This window comes from Xenopus laevis, chromosome 2S, assembly GCF_017654675.1.
Source record: "Xenopus laevis strain J_2021 chromosome 2S, Xenopus_laevis_v10.1, whole genome shotgun sequence".
In the NCBI taxonomy this organism is placed as follows: Eukaryota; Metazoa; Chordata; class Amphibia; order Anura; family Pipidae; genus Xenopus; species Xenopus laevis.
Window position 1 is genome coordinate 55703395 of NC_054374.1, and position 24423 is coordinate 55727817.

Here is a 24423-nt window from a genome sequence, read left to right on the forward strand (position 1 = left end):
AAAAAAAAATTTTTTCAAAATGAATCAGTTAATATTGCTGCTCCAGCAGAATTCTGCACTAAAATCCATTTCTCAAAAGAGCAAACAGATTTTTTTTATATTCAATTGTGAAATCTGACATGGGGCTAGACATATTGTCAATTTCCCTGCTGCCCCAAGTCATGTGACTTGTGCTCTGATAAACTTCAATCACTCTTTACTGTTGTACAGCAGCCAAACAAAAGAACAATGGGAAGGTAACTCCCTAACACAAGATAACAGCTGCCTGGTAGAACAGCACTCAATAGTAAAAACCCATGTCCCATTGAGACACATTCAGTTACATTGAGAAGAAAAAACAGCAGCCTGCCAGAAAGCATTTCTCTCCTAAAATGCAGGCACAAGTCACCTGACCAGGGGCAGCTAGGAAATTGACAAAATGTCTAGCCCCATGTCAGATTTCAAAATTGAATATAAAAAAAAACTGTTTGCTCTTTTGAGAAATGGATTTCAGTGCAGAATTCTGCTGGAGCAGCACTATTAACTGATTCATTTTGAAACATTTTTTTTCCACCCATGACAGTATCTCTTTTAGAGAACTAATGATACAAAGATGTCTGATGCAGGGTTAGGGCCTATCCTGATACATTAGTTAATAATGGAATGTTTTTGTGCTGAAAACTTGCCACACCTGAGCATAACTACAACATTGTAGAGATGGAGTGTTTGGCTCTTGAATCACTATTGTACTATCTATTGGGGTGCCACAAGCTCATAAAACTTTCAGATTTCTGTTTAAAGCTACCTGGATGTCACTGCATGTCTAATGTTAGCTAAGGCAAGCATTTGAGTGAATTCCCACAATATAAAACTCACACTGTACATTGGGACAGCAAGACACAATCAAATTTAGCTGCATACTGCAATGCCAGCAAAACAGTTTTAACACTGCCTGTGCTGTTCTACACTGTACCTGTTAGTTGTGCCTCAATTTGCTCCCAATAAAGGGTACAGTATATGCTGTGCACCAGACACCTTGCTGAATAATGTTAAATTACAACATGCAATCTTTGGTTGTTGGTAGAATGCTATCCTAACTGTAGTAAAGCCTGTTCCTGCAAGTAATTTTTTAGAATGGAAGAGAAGCAGGCCACTGGGGCAAAAGATAAATGGAAGGGACAGAAAGGAATAGAACAAAAAGGGAAGTATGTATGTGGGTGGATTAGAAAAGGAAATGGGGGCACAAGAAAAAAAATGGAAAATAAAGAGAAACGGAAATCATTTTAACTTCCAACTGCAAAATATATGTTACTCTCTTTCAGAGAAGTTGGACAACACTAGGTAAGGTAGAGATAACGGTGATGTTTTAGCTGTGCCTTTCCAGCTATGTCTGTGATTCTAGAAACCATGTGGGAGTCTGAGAGGTCTAGTTCAAAACAGGTTATTCATAGTAAGTTAGGTAGAAAAAAACCAAAAAAAAAACCACACGTCCATCAAGTTCAACCGTTTGCCTTTTTTTTTAATCTACTACTAGTTGATCCAGAAGAAGGCAACCCCCCCAAAAAAAAACCCAAACCTCTCCAATTTGCCTCAGAGGAGGAAAAAAAGCATTCCTGACTCTGAAATGGCAACAACTGATTCGGGGAGAAAATTCAACATCTTCACAGCTCACTGTAAAAATCCCTTCTGAATATTTAGGCAGAACCTTTCTTCTAATCGGAATGGGTGACCTCACGTCAGTTGGAAAGACCTACTGGTAAGTAAAGCATTAAAGAGATTATTATATGATCCCCCTTATATATTTATACATAGTTATCATATCAACCCTTAAGCGACTCTTCTCCAGCGTGAACAACCCCAATTTGGCCAGTCTTTCCTTATAGCTAAGATTTTCCATACCGTTTACCAGCTTTGTTGCCCTTCTCTGTACCCTCTCTAATACAATAATGCCCTGTTTGAGGACTGGAGACCAAAACTGTACGGCATATTCTATATGGGGCCTTACCAGTGCTCTAAACAGTGGAAGAATGACCCCTTCCTGCCATGAATCATTGCCCCTTTTAATACAGCTCAAGACCTTATTTGCCCTTGATGCTGCTGACTGGCATTGCTTGCTACAGCCAAGTTTATCATCTACAAGGACTCCAAGGTCCTTTTCCATAATGGATTTGCCTAGTGCAGTCCCATTAAGGGTATAAGTGGCTTGGATATTCTTACTTTCCTATGGTTAAAACTGTAAATTATATCCTTATAAACAGCGCATTCTGACATCAGAACGCGCTGTTTATATGGAACATCACTTCCGCCGCTGCTCCCTCCCTACACGCTTCCCCTCCCATCTGACTCGCAGGCTCAGATTTTACTTACAGCACAGTGCGCTCCTTTTCTCTCACTCCCTCTCAGATATGGCCCTTCATAGCTTCCGTCTCATGTGCTCCCCCTGCTGATCCCTGTCTGCTCTGATCCCCCTCCCCTTGTTGTTAGTGCGGGGAAAATCATTGGGGAGGGGTGATTATAAAAGGGGTGACGAGCGGATCGATTGCAGCAGGAGCAGGTATGCTGGTTTTCTGTCAGTCCGTGCTGGCTGACAGGCTGATTCTAGCTCCTTCCCATTTAGCCAGTACTGCTCTGGTGCTGCTTCGAAATTCATTGCAGATGGGGAGGGGCGTGAAGCATCTTGCACTGATATCTCTGTATCTCTGTGTCCACTCTGTCTAACCCCCTCTCTGGTGTCTCTCCATTCTTTCTCACCAACTCTCCCAATTTTCACATAACCTCCCTCTCAACTCCAACTCCCCCTCCCACCTCAGTCTCCAGTCCTGATTTAAGTTTCCCTACTTCCTTGGCCTTTCCCCTATGACATCACCTGTGGCAGGCAAGAAGGCAAGGGCAGAACAGAGCCAGACATCTTTGTAGATTATAATGCATAATGTACCCCCTGCTATAATTTATAAAGATATTAGAAGTCACCTCGGAGTTATGTGACCTGTATAAAGGTTTATATGGTCACATAACTCCTCGGTAACATAATATCTTTATAAATTACAGTAGGGGGTACATTATCCACTATATAAATGGCGCATTTCTACTACTCACCATTTATAAGACTTACTATTAGATATTTGCATATCTACTGCTTGCAATATATTGGGTATACATGCCAGAAGAATCAAGTCTGAGCATAGTTCCATAGTGGAAATTACCAATTTGACTGCAGACCACAGTTGGCTACCAATATGCCCAATTAATTTTATCATCAGTTGAGTCTTTTCTATAAATCAGGATTACTGGAATGTTTGTAGGTTCAAATGTAGTGGTGTTTCACCAGAAATAAAAAGGCACCACAATCATTGAGGATATTTCTTCATGATTTTATATAAGCATACATAAATTATACATACTATAATGGAAATGCTTGTACAATTGTATTCTTTACAAAAATATGTTTTAGATTTATTTTTAGAAGCGATTGTTAAGGTTAACCTTATAAGTTAGTGTTAAACTGAAATGCAAATCTGATGATATTGAGAAAAGCAATTACTATACATTAAGTCTATTGTTTATAAAACAAGATATAGTCAAACTGAATATTATGAGTGGACATATATAGCTTTGAAGGAATAATGCCTTTTATAAGGTTCTTATTTTCAACATCATCAATACATGTCTCTGTAAATCTCTTGCAGTAATGGATGTAGAGCCGCGCTGGATTCTGTTCGTTTTATACTCTGGACAAGCTCAGCATGCTCAGTCACTAACTGACGCAAATCAGCCATCTTGTGCAGAAGTTTAGGGAACAGAAAAGGAGCATCTGTGTGAGATGCCTTGAGATGACGTCTAAGAGCACCTAGAATACCCTCCTGGATGTCCTCTACCTGTGAGGGATTAATGAGGCCTGGACGATCTGATGGAAGAGAAAAAAATGGTTAAAAAGACAATAAAGAACAAACAGAATTGGTGACATATTTAAGAATGGAACTTTAAAAAGAGGTTAGGGAAAAAGAGTAGTGTTAATCATCCCTTGAAGTTATTAGAGATATAGAAAAAAAGGGGGAAAGGAAAAAACTGATATCAAAAGGGAAAAGTACATTTTGATAATGTAAAGAGAATGAGGGTTAGCAAGTATTAAATGTAAATAAAGACACATATTTATCTAAACAGTGAATAAACACTAACAAGAAAAGACAAAGAAATGTGTATTAACGGGCAATTGGAAAATTTCTTAAATGTATAAAAAGGGGAGCTTCTAACCACCGCATAAGATGATGGATGCCACAAAAAGTGCCAGATCACTGTCATTAAGTTCCAGGGCATTGAACTTGGAGGCAAAGTGGAACTTGGGCTCCATGATATGACAAAATGGCTGGCGAAGACTGCGCAGGAACTCACGGGTAACAAATCCACGCCCTCCAGCAACTAGCAGCCCATCTTTGTTCATAAGGGAGGCCAGCATGCAAAAGATAGCCTCATGGACTCCATATTTTAGAAGTGTGACCTGGTCATTGAGGTAGAGTGTGCCGAAGCCAGGAATGCTTTTGGCAAAGTCAGTAAGTGCACGAACAGTCTCCACAGAAGTGCATTGGCAACGATAAAATACATGAACTCCAATCTCTGTTCCTGTAAGGTTTTGGGTTGGCAATTGTTCCCACACGGTCCCTTGCTCTGCTTGCCACAGGGTATCCATGTCATGTATGACAAAGGGCTGAGAAGAAGAAAGATATTCATTTGAGTATACACAACTACATTCTGTACTCATAAGAAAGATGCAATATCCAAAATAACTGGGTTATGAGAATGCAATTTAGATGATTCTGGAGTACTATGGTTTATTGTATTAGTAGCTCAATCAAAATATGAAAAAAGTATATATTCATTAAAGAAGCCTAATGCAGTTTAAAGGGGAACTATCACAAAAATTTAAATTTAATATAAGCATCAGCACACTGAAATAAGAAACTTTGTATGTACAATCAATTAAATATTCTGCATCGTTTCTGAAATCAAGTATATCTTCACTATCCCTCGCTCAGCATCTGTTTCTCTTCAATCTGTCTTCATGCAGGAGTTGGGTGTCGGATATTCATTGACAGTTAAATCCAATACATCTTATAGGGTGGGCTTCCTTTCCTAGCAGATGTATTAGAGCTTATTCAAATAACTGATTCCAGTACAAACAAAATTTAACAAGATAATTGCACAAATCCTGCATGTAGAGAGACATACAAGATATATTGGATGTAACTGCCAATGATTATCAGACACCCAACTCCTGTATGAAGACAGAATGAAGAGAAACTGATGCGGAGAGAGGAATAGCGAAGATGAACTTGATTATTTCAGAAACCGTACAGAATTTTTATTTGATTGTATTTAGAAAGTTTCTTATTTCAGTATAATGAATATACTAAAAACTGTATCCCCACACACATTAGTTAAAGAACATATGATATTTTGAATGAGTGGAATAATGGTCTCACTTACTGCAGGCATTTTCATTGCCAGCTTCCACCTAGATCATTTTTGGCTAAAACAATCGTATAAAAGTTCCATGTTCTTTTACTGGTAACAGTCATTAAAATCATACTCCCTCTCACCGAGATACTGTTCCTGCCAGTCAGGATGTCCCGTGCTCTCTTCTTAGTCATGGTAAAAGTGTTCATGTAGGAAGAGTGGATCAGCTGAGATAGAACATCCAAGTCAGACACTGGAGAATCAGGAGCAGCTGAATCAGATACTGGTGCCTGCACTAGCTTCCTCTTCTCTGACTCCGGCATCCGACCAAATCTGATGGCTACAAGGTGGTTATGGAAAAAGATTAATATGCCACATCCATCACTAGAGAACTTCACAGAAAAATCACTGGCATTTTTTTAAACATTCTCTAAGTAACTCAAGCAGCTTTGCAGCTAGTCTGTATCTATATCAATATAAAATATCAATATTTATGTGTATTCAGTATTTGTCTTTATATTCCACGTGTTTTTAAACTAAAACTTAATCGTCATGTTTTAGCTAGGGGCAGCGAGGGCTGTGAAGCTAGATTTTTATAAATGTTTCTCTATTAACTGAATTACCATCAACTCTTCTCACATTCTACTTTGTTGTTAGGGTTAGTGGCATTATCACCAAATAAGCAAATTAAATGGCAAATCTCATACAAAGAGCGGAGATCCCAAATGTTCAAAAAAACAATATTTTGCAAATATTGAGTTGTCTAACATAATGTTGGCAAAAGCCTTTTAGGGGGTTATGTATGAAAGTCTGAATGCTTAAAACTTGAATTCTAGTTTTTTTTTCTCTATTAAATCGAATTTTTAGTGGAAATAAACCTAGAATTTTTTGAGATGTATTATATGCGAGGCTGCAAAAAGTCAGCATCCAAAAATACTCGATCTTAAAGCTGTAGAAGTCAATGGCAGAGGTCCTATTCGCAATTTGAAGATATTATTGTATGTGCTGGGTTTCATACAATAATCCAAACATTTCGGGCTTGTCCACAGATGTCATGAAAAATTTGGACGTTTCGGGCGTCAAATCCGAAAACTTGTGATTTTTTACACAACAATCAGAAAAAGTCACAGTTTTCGTGCAACAATCTGAAAAAGTTTTTTTATTGAAAAAAATCTGAAAAGTTTGGATTTTGATAAATAACTCCCTTAGTGTATGGCCAGTTTAACTGAAACTGTATGCTGTCTTTATCAAACAACTCAAGCTAAATTAGTAAACACTTGAAATGCCAAATTTCATTTGGATCTAAATTGTCCCTACAAGTCTTATACAAGCTAAAAAAAATCGGTTAGTGGCACAATCAACCAGTTAGCAAATTAAATTAACAATTGGAAAGCTGAAATATATTTTTTAAAATCTACACTTCTTTTAAATAAAAATTCTACAAATATATATTCTACAATATTTTCTATAATACTAAACTTTCCAAAAGGGGACCTGTCACCCTAAGAAATAATTCCAAATTCGTTATTATCATGTTAGCTGAGCAAAATAAACTTTACTTACACTATGGGGCAGATTTATCAAGGGTCGAAGTGAATTTGAGGGAATTTTCGAAGTAAAAAAGTTCGAAATACAAAGCCATTTTTTGGATACTTCGACCATCGAATAGGATACTACAACTTCGAATTTACTTCGAATTTGTTTCAAAGTAAAATTGTTAGAATATTCGAATATCGAAGTACTGTCTCTTTAAAAAAACTTTGACTTCAATAGTTCACCTGCCGAAGTGCTATGTTAGCCTATGGGGACCTTCAAATGCATTTTTCTACGTTTTTTGTAGTCTTAGTAAAATTGCTCGATCGATCGATCACTGAAATCGTTTAATTTGAACGATTTTACTTCAACCTGAAAGCGGTTAAATTCTGTAAAAAAAACGTATCGAATTTCGAAGTATATTTAACTTCGAAATTCGACCTTTGATAAATCTGCCCACATATGTATTTAAATTTTTCTCAGTCTTAGAACTACACTATAACAGCAAGCAGGCAGGAGCCATTTTGTTAACATTCTTATTAAGATAAATTTTGTTTCACCCCAAAATCTTATGTATGCATGCATGCACCAGAATGCGAAAAGTATTGCACATGTGCAGTGCCCTACATAATTATAGAGCCTGAGGAGGAAAGGGGCAGTGTGAGAAGTGCAGTGGTATGTAGGAAGTGCTGAATTGAAAGTGAAAGTAATCGACGGCCCCACCTCTAGGCATAGAGGTGGGGCATATAATATTTGTTTGACAGCTCAAACATTTAAATACCTTTATAACAGGTATGGATGTTTTAATGAAAAATGGATTTGTGTTTCATGTTTAATTTGCAAAGGAATTTCATTTTGCAGCTTTTTATGTGTAGGTGACAGGTCCACTTTAAATGATCCTTTAAATTCAGGCCATGACTGAATATCATTGATTTATTGTTTGGTTTCCACCTCCATATATTTCAAGTTCTCTGTTTTTGTCTTACTATTAAGCAAACAGCAAAAGTCTTTGCAATCGCTTTTCAGTACAAAAAAAAATAAGTAAAAAGCAGCTGTAGTATAATTATAATGTAATAACAACAAAGCTACTATAATAAAAAAGTATTTAATATAAGCAATACTATACACTGTACTATTTTTATGTTGTAATATGCCTCTGAAGTGTGCAAAGAATTAAAAAAAAAAAAAAAGAAGGCTGCATATCTCACTAAGTAATGGGGTGATGCCATGTACCAGAGTGCTAGGGAATTACAGTTTTTTTTCCACATAGCCAATGTTCAGCGCAACATAAATTTTTTGATAGGATGTATACAACAAGACTATGTGGAACTAGTCCATGATATTTTTGATGTTTGAAAGAAAGATTAACTGCAATTAATTAATCAAATGGAAGAAGCAGAAAATAAAGAAACCATTAGAATGATAGCTATCTGTAAAATATATCTTAAATTTCTACTGTTTAGTTGCATCATTAAAGTGATATGGACACTTTCCTATAAAAATAAAATGGATGTGTTAATATTCCTAGGCAAGGCTTAGAAATGCTTTAACATTACTGTTTATTTTAGATACAGGTCAGTATCATTTGGAATAGAGCAGAATGGAAGACAAATTTATTAATGAATCACAATAAAAAAAAAAAAACTTCTTTCTGCAAGGTCATAGCAGGCTTTGTGTGCTCTGGTTGAAACCTTAAACTTGTGAAGGCAAAGCGAGTGTTGCATGTGATCTAAGTGTTACATGAATTAAGTGTTAAGCAGCGTTAAAAACGTTAAGGTGTTTAAAACCAAAAAGGCGTTTGTGAGGAATTACATTTGGGAGACAGTAAGTACCCAGTGTAAATATGAGTGGGTTTGCTGGTATTACTCAGTGTGTGTCTTGTCACATGTATGTGGTGTTGGAGCAGCAGTTCCATGCAGTATTTACATGTGAGAGATGTCGGTGGGTTTTCATCTTGGAATCTGAGCTGCAGACTCTAAGGGGTGAACCTGCAGCACCGAGAGCATCCGCAAACGAGGGGAATGACAGGAGGCTCACAGAGCAACCACTGGCAGGGGCTAGTGGAGTGGGGGGAGGGGGAGGAGAAGGGGCAGTGGAGGCTAATGAGGGAGGAAGGTTTGTGACAGTCAAGAGGGGAAGTAGGGGACAGAACGGTAGGGGGGCTGGTCCACAGTTTGTCCAAAACAGCAAATTCGTCATTTTGGTTGAAGATGCTGGGGAGGAAAACTCCGAACTGGCGTGTATGGAGCAGGCTGACTCTTGGAGCACCCCGGGAGGCAGTGGCTCTAATACGGGTGGTGGGGGGAGTGCAAGGAAGGAAAGGCAGGTTCTAGTTATAGGGGATTCAATTATTAGAATCGTGGATAGGGTAATCTGTCGCAAGGCCCCTACATGCCGAACAGTCTGCTGCTTGCCTGGTGCTAGGGTTCGGCATGTGGTGGAACGAGTGGACAGATTATTGGGAAGGGCTGGGGAAGACCCAGCGGTCTTGGTACACATAGGTACCAATGACAAAGTTAGGAGGTGGTGAAGTCCTCAAAAATGATTTTAAAAAACTAGGTGCAAAGCTGAGGGCGAGGACTTCCAAGGTAATTTTCTCAGAGATATTACCTGAGCCACGAGCAACGCTAAGGAGACAGCGGAAGCGTAGGGAGATTAATGCGTGGCTGAAAGATTGGTGTAGGGAGGAGGGTTTTGGGTTTTTGGAGAACTGGGCTGGGCTACAGGCTAGGGATGGGCTGCACCTCAATGATGATGGGGCAGCTGTTTTGGGAGAGAAGGTGACTAGAGGGTTGGAGGAGATTTTAAACTAGGCGTGGGGGGGGAGGGTTCAGTAAAAGATTCAGTGGAAGACAGGTTAGATGAGATAGTGGGCAAAGAAAGGGAAAATGGGGGAGGAGATTTGGATGGGGATACTGTTAAGGATAGGGAGGACCACATGTCATATGTTCAATATGGTACCAGTATTAAATGTATGTTTACAAATGCAAGAAGTCTGACTGGTAAAATTGGAGAGCTGGAGCTGCTGGTGTTGGAAGGAAAATATGATGTGATTGGTGTGGCCAAAACATGGCTGAATGAGTCGCATGACTGGGCAGTAAATATCAGTGGCTATACTTTGTTTCGGAGGGATAGAGGCAATAGAAAAGGAGGAGGGGTATGTCTGTATGTTAGGCAGGATTTAAAAGCTCATATAAAGGAGGAGGTTATGTTAGAAAATGAGGGGGCAGAAGTCGTATGGGTGGAGTTCTTCACCAATTATAAAGAATAAAGCAAATTAATTGTAGGAGTATGCTATAGACCCCCTAATGTAAGTGACGAGGAAGAGACAAAGCTCCTAATGCAAATAGAAAAGGTTGCTAGTTTGGGTAAAGTAATGATGATAGGGGATTTTAATTACCCAGATATTGACTGGAGCAACGGTACTGCCAGATCAGTTAATGGGAACAAGTTTATAAACTTATTGCACTACAATTTTTTAGCACAGGTTGTTGAGGAGCCTACCAGAAAAAAATGCTATTCTTGATTTAGTGATCTCAAATGACCCAGAACTTATAGCAAATGTGCAAGTCATTGAACCCCTGGGTAATAGTGACCATAATGTTATATCTTTTAATGTCTGGTGCAAAAAACAAAAATATACTGGGGCAACAAAAACCATGAATTTTGGAAAAGCTAATTTTAGTGCCTTGAGGGCTGCCCTACAGAGCATTGATTGGGGCATTAGGTTTTCGGCTAAAAACACATAACAGAAATGGTTGTCCTTTAAAATGATATTAAATCATTACTGTTCTCAATTTATTCCCTTAAGGACTAAACGTAGAAGGTCTAAGAATCATCCTGTGTGGCTTAATACAGAAGTAAAGAAGTTAATGGGAAAGAAGAGAAAGGCATTTAAAAACTACAAATCTGTAGGGACAAAAGCTGCATTTAATGAATATAAACACTGTAATAAATGTTGTAAATCAGCAATCCGGAAGGCTAAGAAAAGAAATGAAGAGTTAATTGCGGTGGAGGTGAAAACTAACCCTAAAAAGTTTTTTAAATATATTAATAGTTAAAAGATGCAGGTTGAGAGTGTTGCTCCATTAAATAATGGTGTAAGGGAGAATTACCTTCCGCATCCATGCCTACGCTGCTCTGTTATTCAAGATGGCAGCGCCCAGTCCTTCCACGAGGTTCTTCCCAGGCGCGGCACTGTGACGCCAGTGCGTTTTCGCCGGCGTCAGAATGGACACCAGCGTCGGAACGCCTGCGCAATAACGCCAGCGCAGTGACGTCATCACGTCCATCTTTTGGCGCCAAAGGAGGCCTATTTAAGGAGCCTAAAGGTCTGCAAACATAGCCCAATTATAGGTTCTACTTCGTGTGTTCCTGGGTGTGTTAGTGTGTATTGATTCCTGTTCTTGATCTTGACCCATTGCCTGTTTATCGTTATTGAACTCTTGCCGCCTGAACTGACCTATTTGCCTGGACTTTGACCATTCTTTTGCCTAATCCTATTGTACTGCGAACTGTGCTGGACTTCAGCTTCCTCTTTGGTCCGCTACTCCAGTTTGAGCCTTCGGGCCCTTGCATTATAATTGGGCCATGGACCCTTCGGAGGAAGCCCAGCTTTTCGCGGATTGGCTGCCCGCATGGAGTCTTACGAGGCTCAGCAGTCTCATTTTGGACAGGCGCTGGAGGCCATCTTGGAGAAGCTGTCTATCCTTACGCCCGCAGCTCCTGCTCCAGTTCCTGTTGCTGCTCCGGTTCCTGCTACGTCCGCGGTTGAACCACGTATCCCGGCACCTCTTCTCTACAGTGGAGATCCCCAAGCATGCCGAGGATTTGTAAATCAGTGCCAGGTCCAATTTGTTCTGCAACCCGCTCAATTTGGATCTGAGCGTGCCAAGGTGGGATTTGTCATCACGCGTCTGGCAGGAATGGGCGTCTCCGCTGTGGGAGAAGGCATCTCCTTTAATTGACGACGCTAAGGCTTTCCTCCAGGAGTTCCGGACCGTCTTTGATGCTCCTGGCCGGGTTGTGTCTGCTTCTTCGCGGCTATTTCAGATCCGCCAGGGGAGCCACAGTGCTTCCGAATATGCCATTGAGTTCCGTACATTAGCTGCAGAGACAAGTTGGAACAATGACGCTTATCATGCCGCTTTTTACAACGGGCTCTCTATCCGCCTGAAAGACGATCTGGTTTCTCGTGAGCTGCCTATTTCTCTGGAAGACCTAATTGCTTTGGCCATCAAGGTGGACACTCGGCAAAGAGAGCATCAAGTGGATAAAGACAGTATCAAAAAGGATCCAACCTACTCTGGCTCCTCACTTTCAAAGACCCGTGCTGCCCAACACGACTTCTCCTCCATCATCTTCTTCCTTGTCGGCTTCTCCTTCTACTACTGCTTAAGAACCCATGCAGATAGGACGAGCCCGACTTTCCGAACAGGAAAAACAGCGGAGACGGGCAGCTGGACTCTGTCTTTATTGTGGGGGTAAATCTCATTTCGCCCATGAATGTCCTGTGAGGCTGGGAAACGCCAACGATTAGGTAGGTTTGGGGAGACCTACCTGGGCGGGATTGATCCTTTTCCCCACAATTCTTCTCATGGATTTCTTCTTCCAGTACAGATTCGATTTTCCACCAAGACCATCCACTCTCAAGCGTTCCTTGATTCTGGTGCGGCAGGAAACTTTATGGATCGAGTCTTCTCAACAACATGCCATACCTCTACAGCCCTTATCTGTTCCGCTCCAAGTCTTGGCCATCGATGACAAACCTTTATCCTCTGCTTTCATTTCGAAGTCCACTGTTGAACTTTCCATCATGGTCGGCTCCCTACATTCTGAGAGACTTTCCTTTTTTATCATTGACTGTCCCTCCACACCAGTGGTTCTAGGATTTCCTTGGCTTCATCTCCACAATCCGGTTATAGACTGGGCAACCTCTCAAATCTCTCATTGGAGTTCTTTCTGCCAGCAGCACTGTATTCCTAGCAACCCTCTCCTGAAATTATCCTCAGTTACCATGGACTTCTCCTCTCTGCCCTCTGCTTATCAAGACTTCTCCGACGTCTTTTGCAAGAAATCTGCTGAGACCCTTCCACCTCCCGACCGTATGACTGTCCTATTGAACTATTTCCTGGTACCATGCCTCCTCGAGGACGTACTTATCCACTCTCCCCTTCTGAGACCAAAGCCATGAAAGACTACATTCAGGAAAATCTCTTAAGAGGCTTCATTCGTCCTTCTTCGTCTCCAGCTGGTGCAGGATTTTTCTTCGTCCAAAAGAAAGACGGCAGTTTACGGCCCTGTATCGACTACCGGGGTCTGAACAAGATTACTTGTAAGAACCGCTATCCCCTTCCCCTCATCTCAGAATTATTTGATCAACTTAGGGGAGCCAGTCTCTTCACAAAGTTAGATCTACGCGGAGCTTATAACCTGATCCGCATTCGTGAGGGCGATGAATGGAAAACTGCTTTTAATATGCATGATGGACATTATGAATACCTCGTCATGCCTTTTGGGCTTTGCAACGCACCCGCAGTTTTCCAGGAGTTTGTAAACGACATCTTTCGAGATTAACTGGGACTTTGTGTTGTTGTCTACCTGGATGATATCCTGATTTTTTTCAAATCCTTGAAAGAACACCGGCTCCATGTTCTCTCCCGCTTAAGGAAGAATGCTCTTTTTGCTAAACTGGAGAAATGTTCATTTGAAACTCTCAAAATACCATTTTTGTGATACATCATCTCCCAAAAAGGGTTCGAAATGGATCCAGCCAAGACTACCGCCATACAAGATTGGCCTCTTCCAACCAGCACAAGATCCATTCAACGATTCATTGGTTTCGCCACCTACTACCGGCAATTCATCAAGGGCTTTTCTTCCAAGATTGCACCAATTCTATCCCTCATCTGTAAAGGTGGAAGACCTAATTGTTGGCCTTCTCAGGCACTGGAAGCCTTCAAGACTTTAAAGGACTCTTTTTCTTCTGCTCCAATTCTAAGACACCTCGATCTTCTTCTGCCGTTCTTTATTGAAGTTGATGCCTCAGATGTTGGGGCAGGGGCAGTTCTTTCTCAGAGGCTTCCATCCGACGAAAAATTACACCCCTGCGCCTTCTTTTCCAAAAAATTCTCCCCTCCTGAACAGAACTACGATGTGGGGAATCGTGAACTTTTGGCAGTAAAACTAGCTCTGGAGGAATGGAGGCATTTATTAGAGGGTTCTACGGTTCCTGTAACAATTTTTACGGATCACAAGAATCTGGAGTATATTCAAACTCTTAAACGTCTGAATCCCAGACAGGCTCGGTGGGGACTATTCCAGGTTCAACTTTGTCTTGACTTTTCGTCCTGGTTCCAGAAATAAGAAGGCCGATGCCCTGTCCAGAAGTTTTCTTCCCGAAGAGCCTAGTATTGAGGAGGCTGAACCCATTGTGCCTTCTACCAAAATTTTGGCAGCTCTTACTCCTTCCTTGGCTTCAAAATTATTAGTTGCACAGCCTTCGGCACCAGTGAATACACCCTTAGGGGTAGCATTTGTTCCTCCAGAATTACGCCAGTCCATTCTCAAACAGTCTCATTGTTCCAAGCAGGCTGGCCATCCTGGGATTCGTAAGACAATGAACCTGATTTCCCGTCTTGTCTGGTGGCCTTCTCTTAGGAAGGATGTTAAAGACTTTGTCTCGTCCTGTGCAGCATCTAAATCTGGTCATTCCCCTCCCAAGGGACTTCTTTTGCCTCTATGTATACCATCTCGTCCTTGGACTCATCTGGCCATGGACTTTATTGTTGACCTTCCTGTTTCCCTGGGACACACTGTCATCTGGGTGATAATGGACAGATTCAGTAAGATGGCTCACTTTATTCCTCTTCGCAAGTTGCCCTCTGCTCCGGAGCTCTCTAAACTCTTCATTCATCACATTTTTCGCCTTCATGGATTTCCGGCAAAGATTGTGTCCGACAGCGGGTCCCAGTTTGTTTCCAAATTTTGGAGATCTTTGTGCAAGGCGCTTCACATTTCTCTTCAGTTTTCTTCTGCCTACCATCCACAGTCCAATGGTGCTGCAGAGCGTGTCAACCAAGCTCGCAAACAATTCCTACGTTGTCATGTTTCCTTATGCCAAGACGACTGGGCAGATCTCCTTCGCTGGGCCGAGTTTGCCCACAACAATGCTTTGCATGCCTCCTCTGGGCGATCTCCTTTTTTCTGCGTCTTCGGACAGCATCCTATGGCCTTTCCTCAAGACCTTCTTCTCACCAACGTCCCTGCAGCCAATGACCAAGTTTCCCACATGTCGGCTATCTGGCATGCTACAAGGTCCAATCTGGAGAAGAGCTCTATTTCGCAGAAGTTTTTTGCTGACAAGAGAAGAGCTCCTACTCCTCAGTACTCCCTGGGAGATAAAGTTTGGCTTTCCACCAGGAATATCCATCTTAAGATTCCTATTCCCAAACTAGATCCCAAGTTCATTGGTCCATATCCTATCATTGAGGTTATCAACCCAGTGGCAGTCGGGCTTCAACTTCCTCCAGAGATGCGGATCCCCAATGTATTCCATGTATCCCTTCTCAAGTCTGCCTCTTCTTCAGAGTCATCTTCCTCTTCTCCCACTCCTGTCATTGTAGATGGTCTTCAGGAGTTTGAAGTAAGAAGAATCTTGGACTCCCGGGTTTCAAGAGGTTCCCTACAGTACCTTGTGGAATGGAAGGGTTTCGGTCCAGAAGAATGTTCCTGGGTGAAAGATTCAGATGTGCATGCTCCTGCACTCATCAAGAAATTCCACAAACAGTTTCCTTTGAAACCCAGTCGTGGTGGTCCTGAGGCCCCCCATAAGGAGGGGGTACTGTAAGGGAGAATTACCTTTCGCATCCACGCCGGCGCTGCTCTGTTATTCAAGATGGCGGCGCCCAGTCCTTCCACGAGGTTCTTCCTAGGCATGGCACTGTCACGCCAGTGCGTTTTCGCCGGCATCAGAATGGACGCCAGCGTCTGAATGGACGCCAGCGTCGGAATGCCTGCGCAATAACGCCAGCGCAGTGACGTCATCATGTCCATCTTTTGGCGCCAAAGGAGGCCTATTTAAGGAGCCTAAAGGTCTGCAAACATCGCCCAATTATAGGTTCTACTTTGTGTGTTCCTGGGTGTGTTAGTGTGTATTGTTTCCTGTTCTTGATCTTGACCCATTGCCTGTTTATCGTTATTGAACTCTTGCCGCCTGAACTGACCCATTTGCCTGAACTTTGACCATTCTTTTGCCTAATCCTATTGTACCGCGAACTGTGCTGGACTTCAGCTTCCTCTTTGGTCCGCTACTCCAGTTTGAGCCTTCGGGCCCTTACAAATAGTACCAGTATGGTTGTAACAGATACAGAAATAATCAGTTAAATCAGTTCTTTCTTCAGTGTATACAATAGAGGAGTCTGGGTTCACAAGATCACTTTATAACTGCACGAATGGTTTAGCTCAATCTAGTCAGTGGCCGACTCAGGATATGATTCAAAAAGATTTAATACAAATTAATGTAAACAAGGCTACAGGGCCTGATGGCATACACCCCCGGGTTCTAAGAGAGCTTAGTTCAGTCTTAGACCAGCCCTTATTTCTGATTTTCTCAGATTCACTGTCATCTGGTATGGTGCCTATGGATTGGAGAAAAGCTGATGTTATTCCAATATTTAAAAAGGGATTACGATCTCAGCCTGGCAATTATAGGCCAGTAAGTGTGACATCTGTGGTGGGGAAATTATTTGAAGGCTTGTTAAGGGATCACATTCAAAATTTTGTCCTAATGAATGGCATTATGAGCAACAATCAGCATGGCTTTATGAAGGATAGGTCATGTCAGATGAATTTGATTGCATTTTATGATGTGGTAAGTAAGATTCTGGACAGTGGGAGGGGCAGTAGATGTGATCTATTTGGATTTTACCAAAGCGTTTGATACTGTGCCCCACAAATGACTGCTTTCTAAACTAAGGTCTGCTGGGCTTAATGAAGTCGTTTGCACATGGAGAGGAAACTGGCTACAGGATTGGGTACAGAGGGTGGTTGTTAATGGGACATTCTCTACTTGGAGTAAGGTTCTTAGTGGGGTCCCCCAGGGCTCAGTATTGGGTCCACTTTTATTTAACTTGACTTAGGGGAGGGTGCTGTAAGTAATGTATCAGTGTTTGCAGATGACACAAAATTATCCAGCCCAATTAATTCCATCCAGGATGTGGCATCCTTGCAACATGATCTTGACAAACTGGCAATCTGGGCAGCTAAGTGGCAAATGAGATTCAATGTTGATAAATGTAAAGTCATGCACCTGGGATGAAAAAATATCCAAGCCACTTATACCCTTAATGGGGCTGCACTAGGCAAATCCATTATGTAAAAGGACCTTGGAGTCCTTGTAGATGATAAACTTGGCTGTAGCAAGCAATGCCAGTCGGCAGCATCAAGGGCAAACAAGGTCTTGAGCTGTATTAAAAGGGGCATAGAGTCAAGGGAGGAGGGGGTCATTCTTCCACTGTATAGAGCACTTGTAAGGCCCCATCTAGAATATACCGTATAGTTTTGGTCTCCATCACTCAAACAGGACATTATTGTATTAGAGAGGATACAGAGAAGGGCAACTAAGCTGGTAAAAGGTATTGAAAATCTTAGCTATGAGGAAAGACTGGCCAAATTGGGGATGTTCACGCTGGAGAAGAGGCGCTTAAGGGGTGATATGATGACTATGTATAAATATATAAGGGGATCATATAATAATCTCTCTAATGCTTTATTTACCAGTAGGTCTTTCCAGCTGACACGAGGTCACCCATTCCGATTAGAAGAAAAGAGGTTCCGCCTAAATATTCGTGTATAAGGGTTTTTTTACAGTGAGAGCTGTTAAGATGTGGAATTCTCTCCCTGAATCAGTTGTACAGGCTGATATATTAGATAGCTTTAACCCTTTGCCTGCCAAGCACGTACGGCGTACGTGCTGGCAGGCAAATGCTCAGGCTGCCAAGAACGTACATTGTACGTTCTTTAGCAGCTGAGCGCTCTCTCTGCTTCGGCGGCTTTTGCCGCCTCCGCAGAGAGTGGGGAGAGAAGACAGCCCCCTAGGCAACGAGGCTGGGGGGCTGTCAAGTCGGATCTGCGACTCGATTGTCGCAGATCCGACTTCAAAGTAGCAGACGCATCGCATGGAGCGTCTGCTACTACACTCACCTTCTTCCTGCCTGCAGAGCCGCCCACGCACTTCCTGCTGCGCAGCAACTCTGCAGACACGCTGCCAGGACTCCTCCAAAGAAGACAGCGATTCTCCTGCTCCAAAAACGGTAAGTGCACGTTTTTTTACACACTTACCTGCACCTACACATACTTACAGTACATTTATGCATTTTAGTAAAGATTGGAATTTTTTTAAATTTTTTTTTTTTAATTTTAGCACACTTGGTCCCTTTTGTACAGTTATTTACACTTATTTACACTTATTTACATGTATTTGCACACTCAGATAACTTTTATTAGTGCACAAATATGTATACACAAACAGGTGTTTTTTTTTTTTTTTACGAATTCATTATACTGTTATCTTTTGTTTTTTTTGCCTAAAAACGTGTTATTTTGGCAGCGTGACTATTGGATAATCGATTTCGGCCACTAATTACGCTGTCAGAACAATTATTTTGTTATTTCATTGATTTACGCTATTTTTGTGGTTTTATTGCAATTTTATCCCTGCATTATTGTTCCCTATGTATCTTTAGTATCGTTTTGCTGTTTGGTGCTTTGGTATAGAAAGATAGATTTTACTTAGTTTGATCCGCCAAAATATGTGCTTTCCAAAAATATATGGGTTTCTGGGGGTCTTTTTACAGTTTGGGGGTCTTACGGCACATAACGTACAGTTAGGGTTCTCTTTTCTGCAGCTTAGTTGGCTAGCGTGAAAATTCATAGTTACGTTTTTCATTTGGGGTCCATACACAACACATACTTTGGTAAATCTATACATATTGGGCATCAAACTATTTATTAGACCTCTGACGTCCATATTTAGAGAGATTTTTCTTTGTACGTAAAACATTGTGTCCGATAAATGCGGCAAACTGCAACATTTTTAGGCGATTTTCAGAAATGTTGTAAAAACCTATATGTTTAGAAAAGCTTTGCAGTTTGGTAGTTTCGTGTAGAAAGACGTCGTTATCTTTGTTGGAATCGGCAGAATGTGTACTTTCCAAAAATGTATGGTTTTGGGGGGTCATTGCTGTTAGGAGGGTCTTGAGGCAAATAATATGAAGTCAAGGGTCTATGTTCACAGAAGGCGAATGGGCAGCGGAGAAAACTCATATTCACTATTTTTATTTGGGGTCCGCACATGCCAGCTGCCTTGGTATATCTATGCATATTGGGCATCAAACTGTTCAGTAGACCCTTGGCATCAATATTTATGGTGTTTTACAATTGTATGTAAGAAATTGGGTGAGATAAATGCGGCCAATTGCAATATTTTTAGGCGATTTTCAGAAATGTAAAAACAGTTGCTTTTATCGCCAAATTTAGGAAAGGCTTGCGACTTGGTACTTTGGAGTACAAAGACATGCATACCCAATTTGGATTCGCAGGAATGTGTACTTTCCAAAAATATATGGTTTTATGGGGTGAACGCACTTTTTTCTACCTTTGCCCCCCCCAAAACAATGTAAATGTGTTGATTTTGCAGTACCTGAAATGACAGACCATATGGGGGTCTTTGTTTTGGGGCCCCTATACGCCACGTGCTTGGGTACACCTATACATATTGGGCATCAAACTGTTCAGAGGACCCCAGGCTTTCATATTTGGGGTGATTTGTCTTGATACCTAAAAGTATGTGGGTAATACAATGCTGCAGGGTCGAAATTTTGAAGTCATTTTTGGAAATGTCCCCAAAATCACCAAATTTAGGAATGGTTTGCGGCTTGGTACTTTGGAGTACAAAGACATGCATACCCAATTTAGATCCGTGGGAATGTGTACTTTCCGAAAATATATGGTTTTCTGGGGTGAACTTACTTTTTTCTACATTTTCCCCCCTCAAAACAATGTAAATGTGTTGATTTTGCAGTACCTGAAATGACAGACCATATGGGGGTCTTCGTTTTGGGGCCCCTATACGCCACGTGCTTGGGTACACCTATACATATTGGGCATCAAACTGTTCAGAGGACCCCAGGCTTTCATATTTGGGGTGATTTGTCTTGATACCTAAAAGTATGTGGGTAATACGATGCTGCAGGGTCGAAATTTTGAAGTCATTTTTGGAAATGTCCCCAAAATCACCAAATTTAGGAATGGTTTGCGGCTTGGTACTTTGGAGTACAAAGACATGCATACCCAATTTAGATCCGTGGGAATGTGTACTTTCCGAAAATATATGGTTTTCTGGGGTGAACTTACTTTTTTCTACATTTGCCCCCCTCAAAACAATGTAAATGTGTTGATTTTGCAGTACCTGAAATGACAGACCATATGGGGGTCTTCGTTTTGGGGCCCCTATACGCCACGTGCTTGGGTACACCTATACATATTGGGCATCAAACTGTTCAGAGGACCCCAGGCTTTCATATTTGGGGTGATTTGTCTTGATACCTAAAAGTATGTGGGTAATACGATGCTGCAGGGTCGAAATTTTGAAGTCATTTTTGGAAATGTCCCCAAAATCACCAAATTTAGGAATGGTTTGCGGCTTGGTACTTTGTAGTAGAAAGACATGCATACCCAATTTAGATTCGTGGGAATGTGTACTTTCCGAAAATATATGGTTTTCTGGGGTGAACTTACTTTTTGCTACCTTTGCCCCCCCCAAAACGATGTAAATGTGTTGATTTTGCAGTACCTGAAATGACAGAACATACAAGGGGGGGTCTTCCTTTTAGGGCCCCTATATGCCACGTGCTTGGGTACACCTATACATATTGGGCATCAAACTGTTCAGAGGACCCTAGGCTTTCATATTTGGGATGATTTCTCTTGATACCTAAAAGTATGTGGGTAATACGATGCTGCAGAGTAGATATTTTGAGGTGATTTTTGGAAATGTCACCTAAATCACCAAATTTAGGAATGATTTGCGGCTTGGTACTTTGGCGTAGAAAGACATGCATACCCAATTTGGATTCGTTGGAATGTGTACTTTCCGAAAATATATGGTTTTCTGGGGTGAACTTACTGTTTTCTACTTTTGCCCCCCCCAAATCGATGTAAATGTGTTGATTTTGCAGTACCTGAAATGACAGACTATATGGGGGTCTTCATTTTAGGGCCCCTATATGCCACATGCTTGGGTACACCTATACATATTGGGCATCAAACTGTTCAGAGGACCCTAGGCTTTCATATTTGGGGTGATTTGTCTTGATACCTAAAAGTATGTGTGTAATACGATGCTGCAGGGTAGATATTTTGAGGTGATTTTTGGAAATGTCACCTAAATCACCAAATTTAGGAATGATTTGCGGCTTGGTACTTTGGCGTAGAAAGACATGCATACCCAATTTGGATTCGTTGGAATGTGTACTTTCCGAAAATATATGGTTTTCTGGGGTGAACTTACTGTTTTCTACTTTTGCCCCCCCCAAATCGATGTAAATGTGTTGATTTTGCAGTACCTGAAATGACAGACTATATGGGGGTCTTCATTTTAGGGCCCCTATATGCCACATGCTTGGGTGCACCTATACATATTGGGCATCAAACTGTTCAGAGGACCCTAGGCTTTCATATTTGGGGTGATTTGTCTTGATACCTAAAAGTATGTGTGTAATAAGATGCTGCAGGGTAGATATTTTGAGGTGATTTTTGGAAATGTCACCTAAATCACCAAATTTAGGAATGATTTGCGGCTTGGTACTTTGGCGTAGAAAGACATGCATACCCAATTTGGATTCGTTGGAATGTGTACTTTCCGAAAATATATGGTTTTCTGGGGTGAACTTACTGTTTTCTACTTTTGCCCCCCCCAAATCGATGTAAATGTGTTGATTTTGCAGTACCTGAAATGACAGACTATATGGGGGTCTTCCTTTTGGGGCCCCTGTATGCCACGTGCTTGGGTACACCTATACATATCGGGCATCAAACTGTTCAGAGGACCCTAGGTTTTCATATTTGGGGTGATTTGTCTTGATACCTAAAAGTATGTGGGTAATACGATGCTGCAGGGTAGATATTTTGAGGTGATTTTTGGAAATGTCACCTAAAGCACCAAATTTAGGAATGGTTTGCGGCTTGGTACTTTGGCGTAGAAAGACATGCATACCCAATTTGGATTCGTTGGAATGTGTACTTTCCGAAAATATATGGTTTTCTGGGGTGAACTTACTGTTTTCTACTTTTGCCCCCCCCCTAACGATGTAAATGTGTTGATTTTGCAGTACCTGAAATGACAGACTATATGGGGGTCTTCCTTTTGGGGCCCCTGTATGCCACGTGCTTGGGTACACCTATACATATTGGGCATCAAACTGTTCAGAGGACCCTAGGCTTTCATATTTGGGGTGATTTCTCTTGATACCTAAAAGTATGTGGGTAATACGATGCTGCAGGGTAGATATTTTGAGGTGATTTTTGGAAATGTCACCAAAATCACCAAATTTAGGAATGATTTGCGGCTTGGTACTTTGGCGTAGAAAGACATGCATACCCAATTTGAATTCGTGGGAATGTGTACTTTCCGAAAATATATGGTTTTCTGGGGTGAACTTACTGTTTTCTACTTTTGCCCCCCCAAAACAATGTAAATGTGTTGATTTTGCAGTACCTGAAATGTCAGACTATATGGGGGTCTTCCTTTTAGGGCCCCTATATGCCACATGCTTGGGTACACCTATACATATTGGGCATCAAACTGTTCAGAGGACCCCAGGCTTTCATATTTGGGGTGATTTGTCTTGATACCTAAAAGTATGTGGGTAATACGATGCTGCAGGGTCGAAATTTTGAAGTCATTTTTGGAAATGTCCCCAAAATCACCAAATTTAGGAATGGTTTGCGGCTTGGTACTTTGGAGTACAAAGACATGCATACCCAATTTAGATCCGTGGGAATGTGTACTTTCCGAAAATATATGGTTTTCTGGGGTGAACTTACTTTTTTCTACATTTGCCCCCCTCAAAACAATGTAAATGTGTTGATTTTGCAGTACCTGAAATGACAGACCATATGGGGGTCTTCGTTTTGGGGCCCCTATACGCCACGTGCTTGGGTACACCTATACATATTGGGCATCAAACTGTTCAGAGGACCCCAGGCTTTCATATTTGGGGTGATTTGTCTTGATACCTAAAAGTATGTGGGTAATACGATGCTGCAGGGTCGAAATTTTGAAGTCATTTTTGGAAATGTCCCCAAAATCACCAAATTTAGGAATGATTTGCGGCTTGGTACTTTGGCGTAGAAAGACATGCATACCCAATTTAGATTCAGGGGAATGTGTACTTTCCGAAAATATATGGTTTTCTGGGGTGAACGTACTGTTTTCTACCTTTGCCGCCCCCCAAAACGATGTAAATGTGTTGATTTTGCAGTATCTGAAATTACAGAACAAACGGGGGGTCTTTCTTTTGGGGCCTCCTATGCCACGTGCTTGGGTACATCTATTCATATTGGGCATCAAACTGTTCAGTGGACCCAGGATTTTATATTTGGGGTGTTTTACATTGATACCTAATGATGTGTGGGAGATATGTTGCTGTAGAGTGGAAGCTTTGAGGTCATTTTTCAAAAAATTCACCAATTTCTATAAAACACTATAACTTTAGGAAACAATTGCAACTTGGTGGTTTGGAGTACAAAGATATTTCTACCCATTTTTGATTCACCAGAATCTGTTCTTTCTAGTAATGGGTAGTTTTCTTGGGTAAACCTACTGTTAGTGGAATGTTTGGCCTTGAAATCAAAAGTATGCCGTTTGGGGAGTGTTGCTTTGGAAATTTGGTTGTGTACTGCTTGTAGATTTTGAGCTATACAAGTGAGAAATCTCCATAAAACTATATATATTTGGTATTGTCGCGTTCAGGAGACATAGACCTTTCTAAATCAGCTGTGTTCTCGTACGTAAAATGAATGATGTTTCTGATATATGTGATTGTTCTTCGTGCAACATGATTTTTTTCATTTTATTTGACACTTAGAATCCAATATTTTTTTAGAGAAGTAGAATTACACCAAAATTCTTGCATATTGTGAAAGTTCAGGTTGTCCTGAAAAAAACAATATATTGTTTTCCTGGGTTAACTAAAAGACCACCCCAGGAAAGGCCCTTAAAGTGAAAGAGTGCAAAATATCTAAAAACTGCTTGGCAGTAGATGTTCGCATCTAGGACAAAACGGCTGGCAGGGAAAGGGTTAAGAAGGGGTTGGATAGCTTTTTCGCAAGTAAGGGAATACAGGGTTATGGGAAATAGCTCATGGTCCAAGTTGATCCAGGGACTAGTCTGACTAGTCT

At 41.3% G+C, this 24423-nt stretch overlaps 1 protein-coding gene across 4 annotated transcripts in view; it reads right to left on the bottom strand.

Annotated features, from left to right (window-relative positions):
• Positions 1-3332: 3332 nt before the first annotated feature.
• The window catches only part of ppard.S (peroxisome proliferator activated receptor delta S homeolog), a 71083-nt gene continuing 49992 nt past the window's right edge, over positions 3333-24423 (bottom strand). For 2 of the 4 annotated variants that reach the window (XM_041583008.1, XM_041583009.1), the window contains 3 exons: positions 5574-5770; positions 4231-4681; positions 3333-3883 (listed from right to left, as the gene is read on the bottom strand). In XM_041583008.1, the coding sequence (XP_041438942.1) occupies positions 3636-3883; positions 4231-4681; positions 5574-5770 (896 nt within the window). In that variant the 3' untranslated portion in view covers positions 3333-3635. 4 annotated transcript variants of the gene reach the window in all.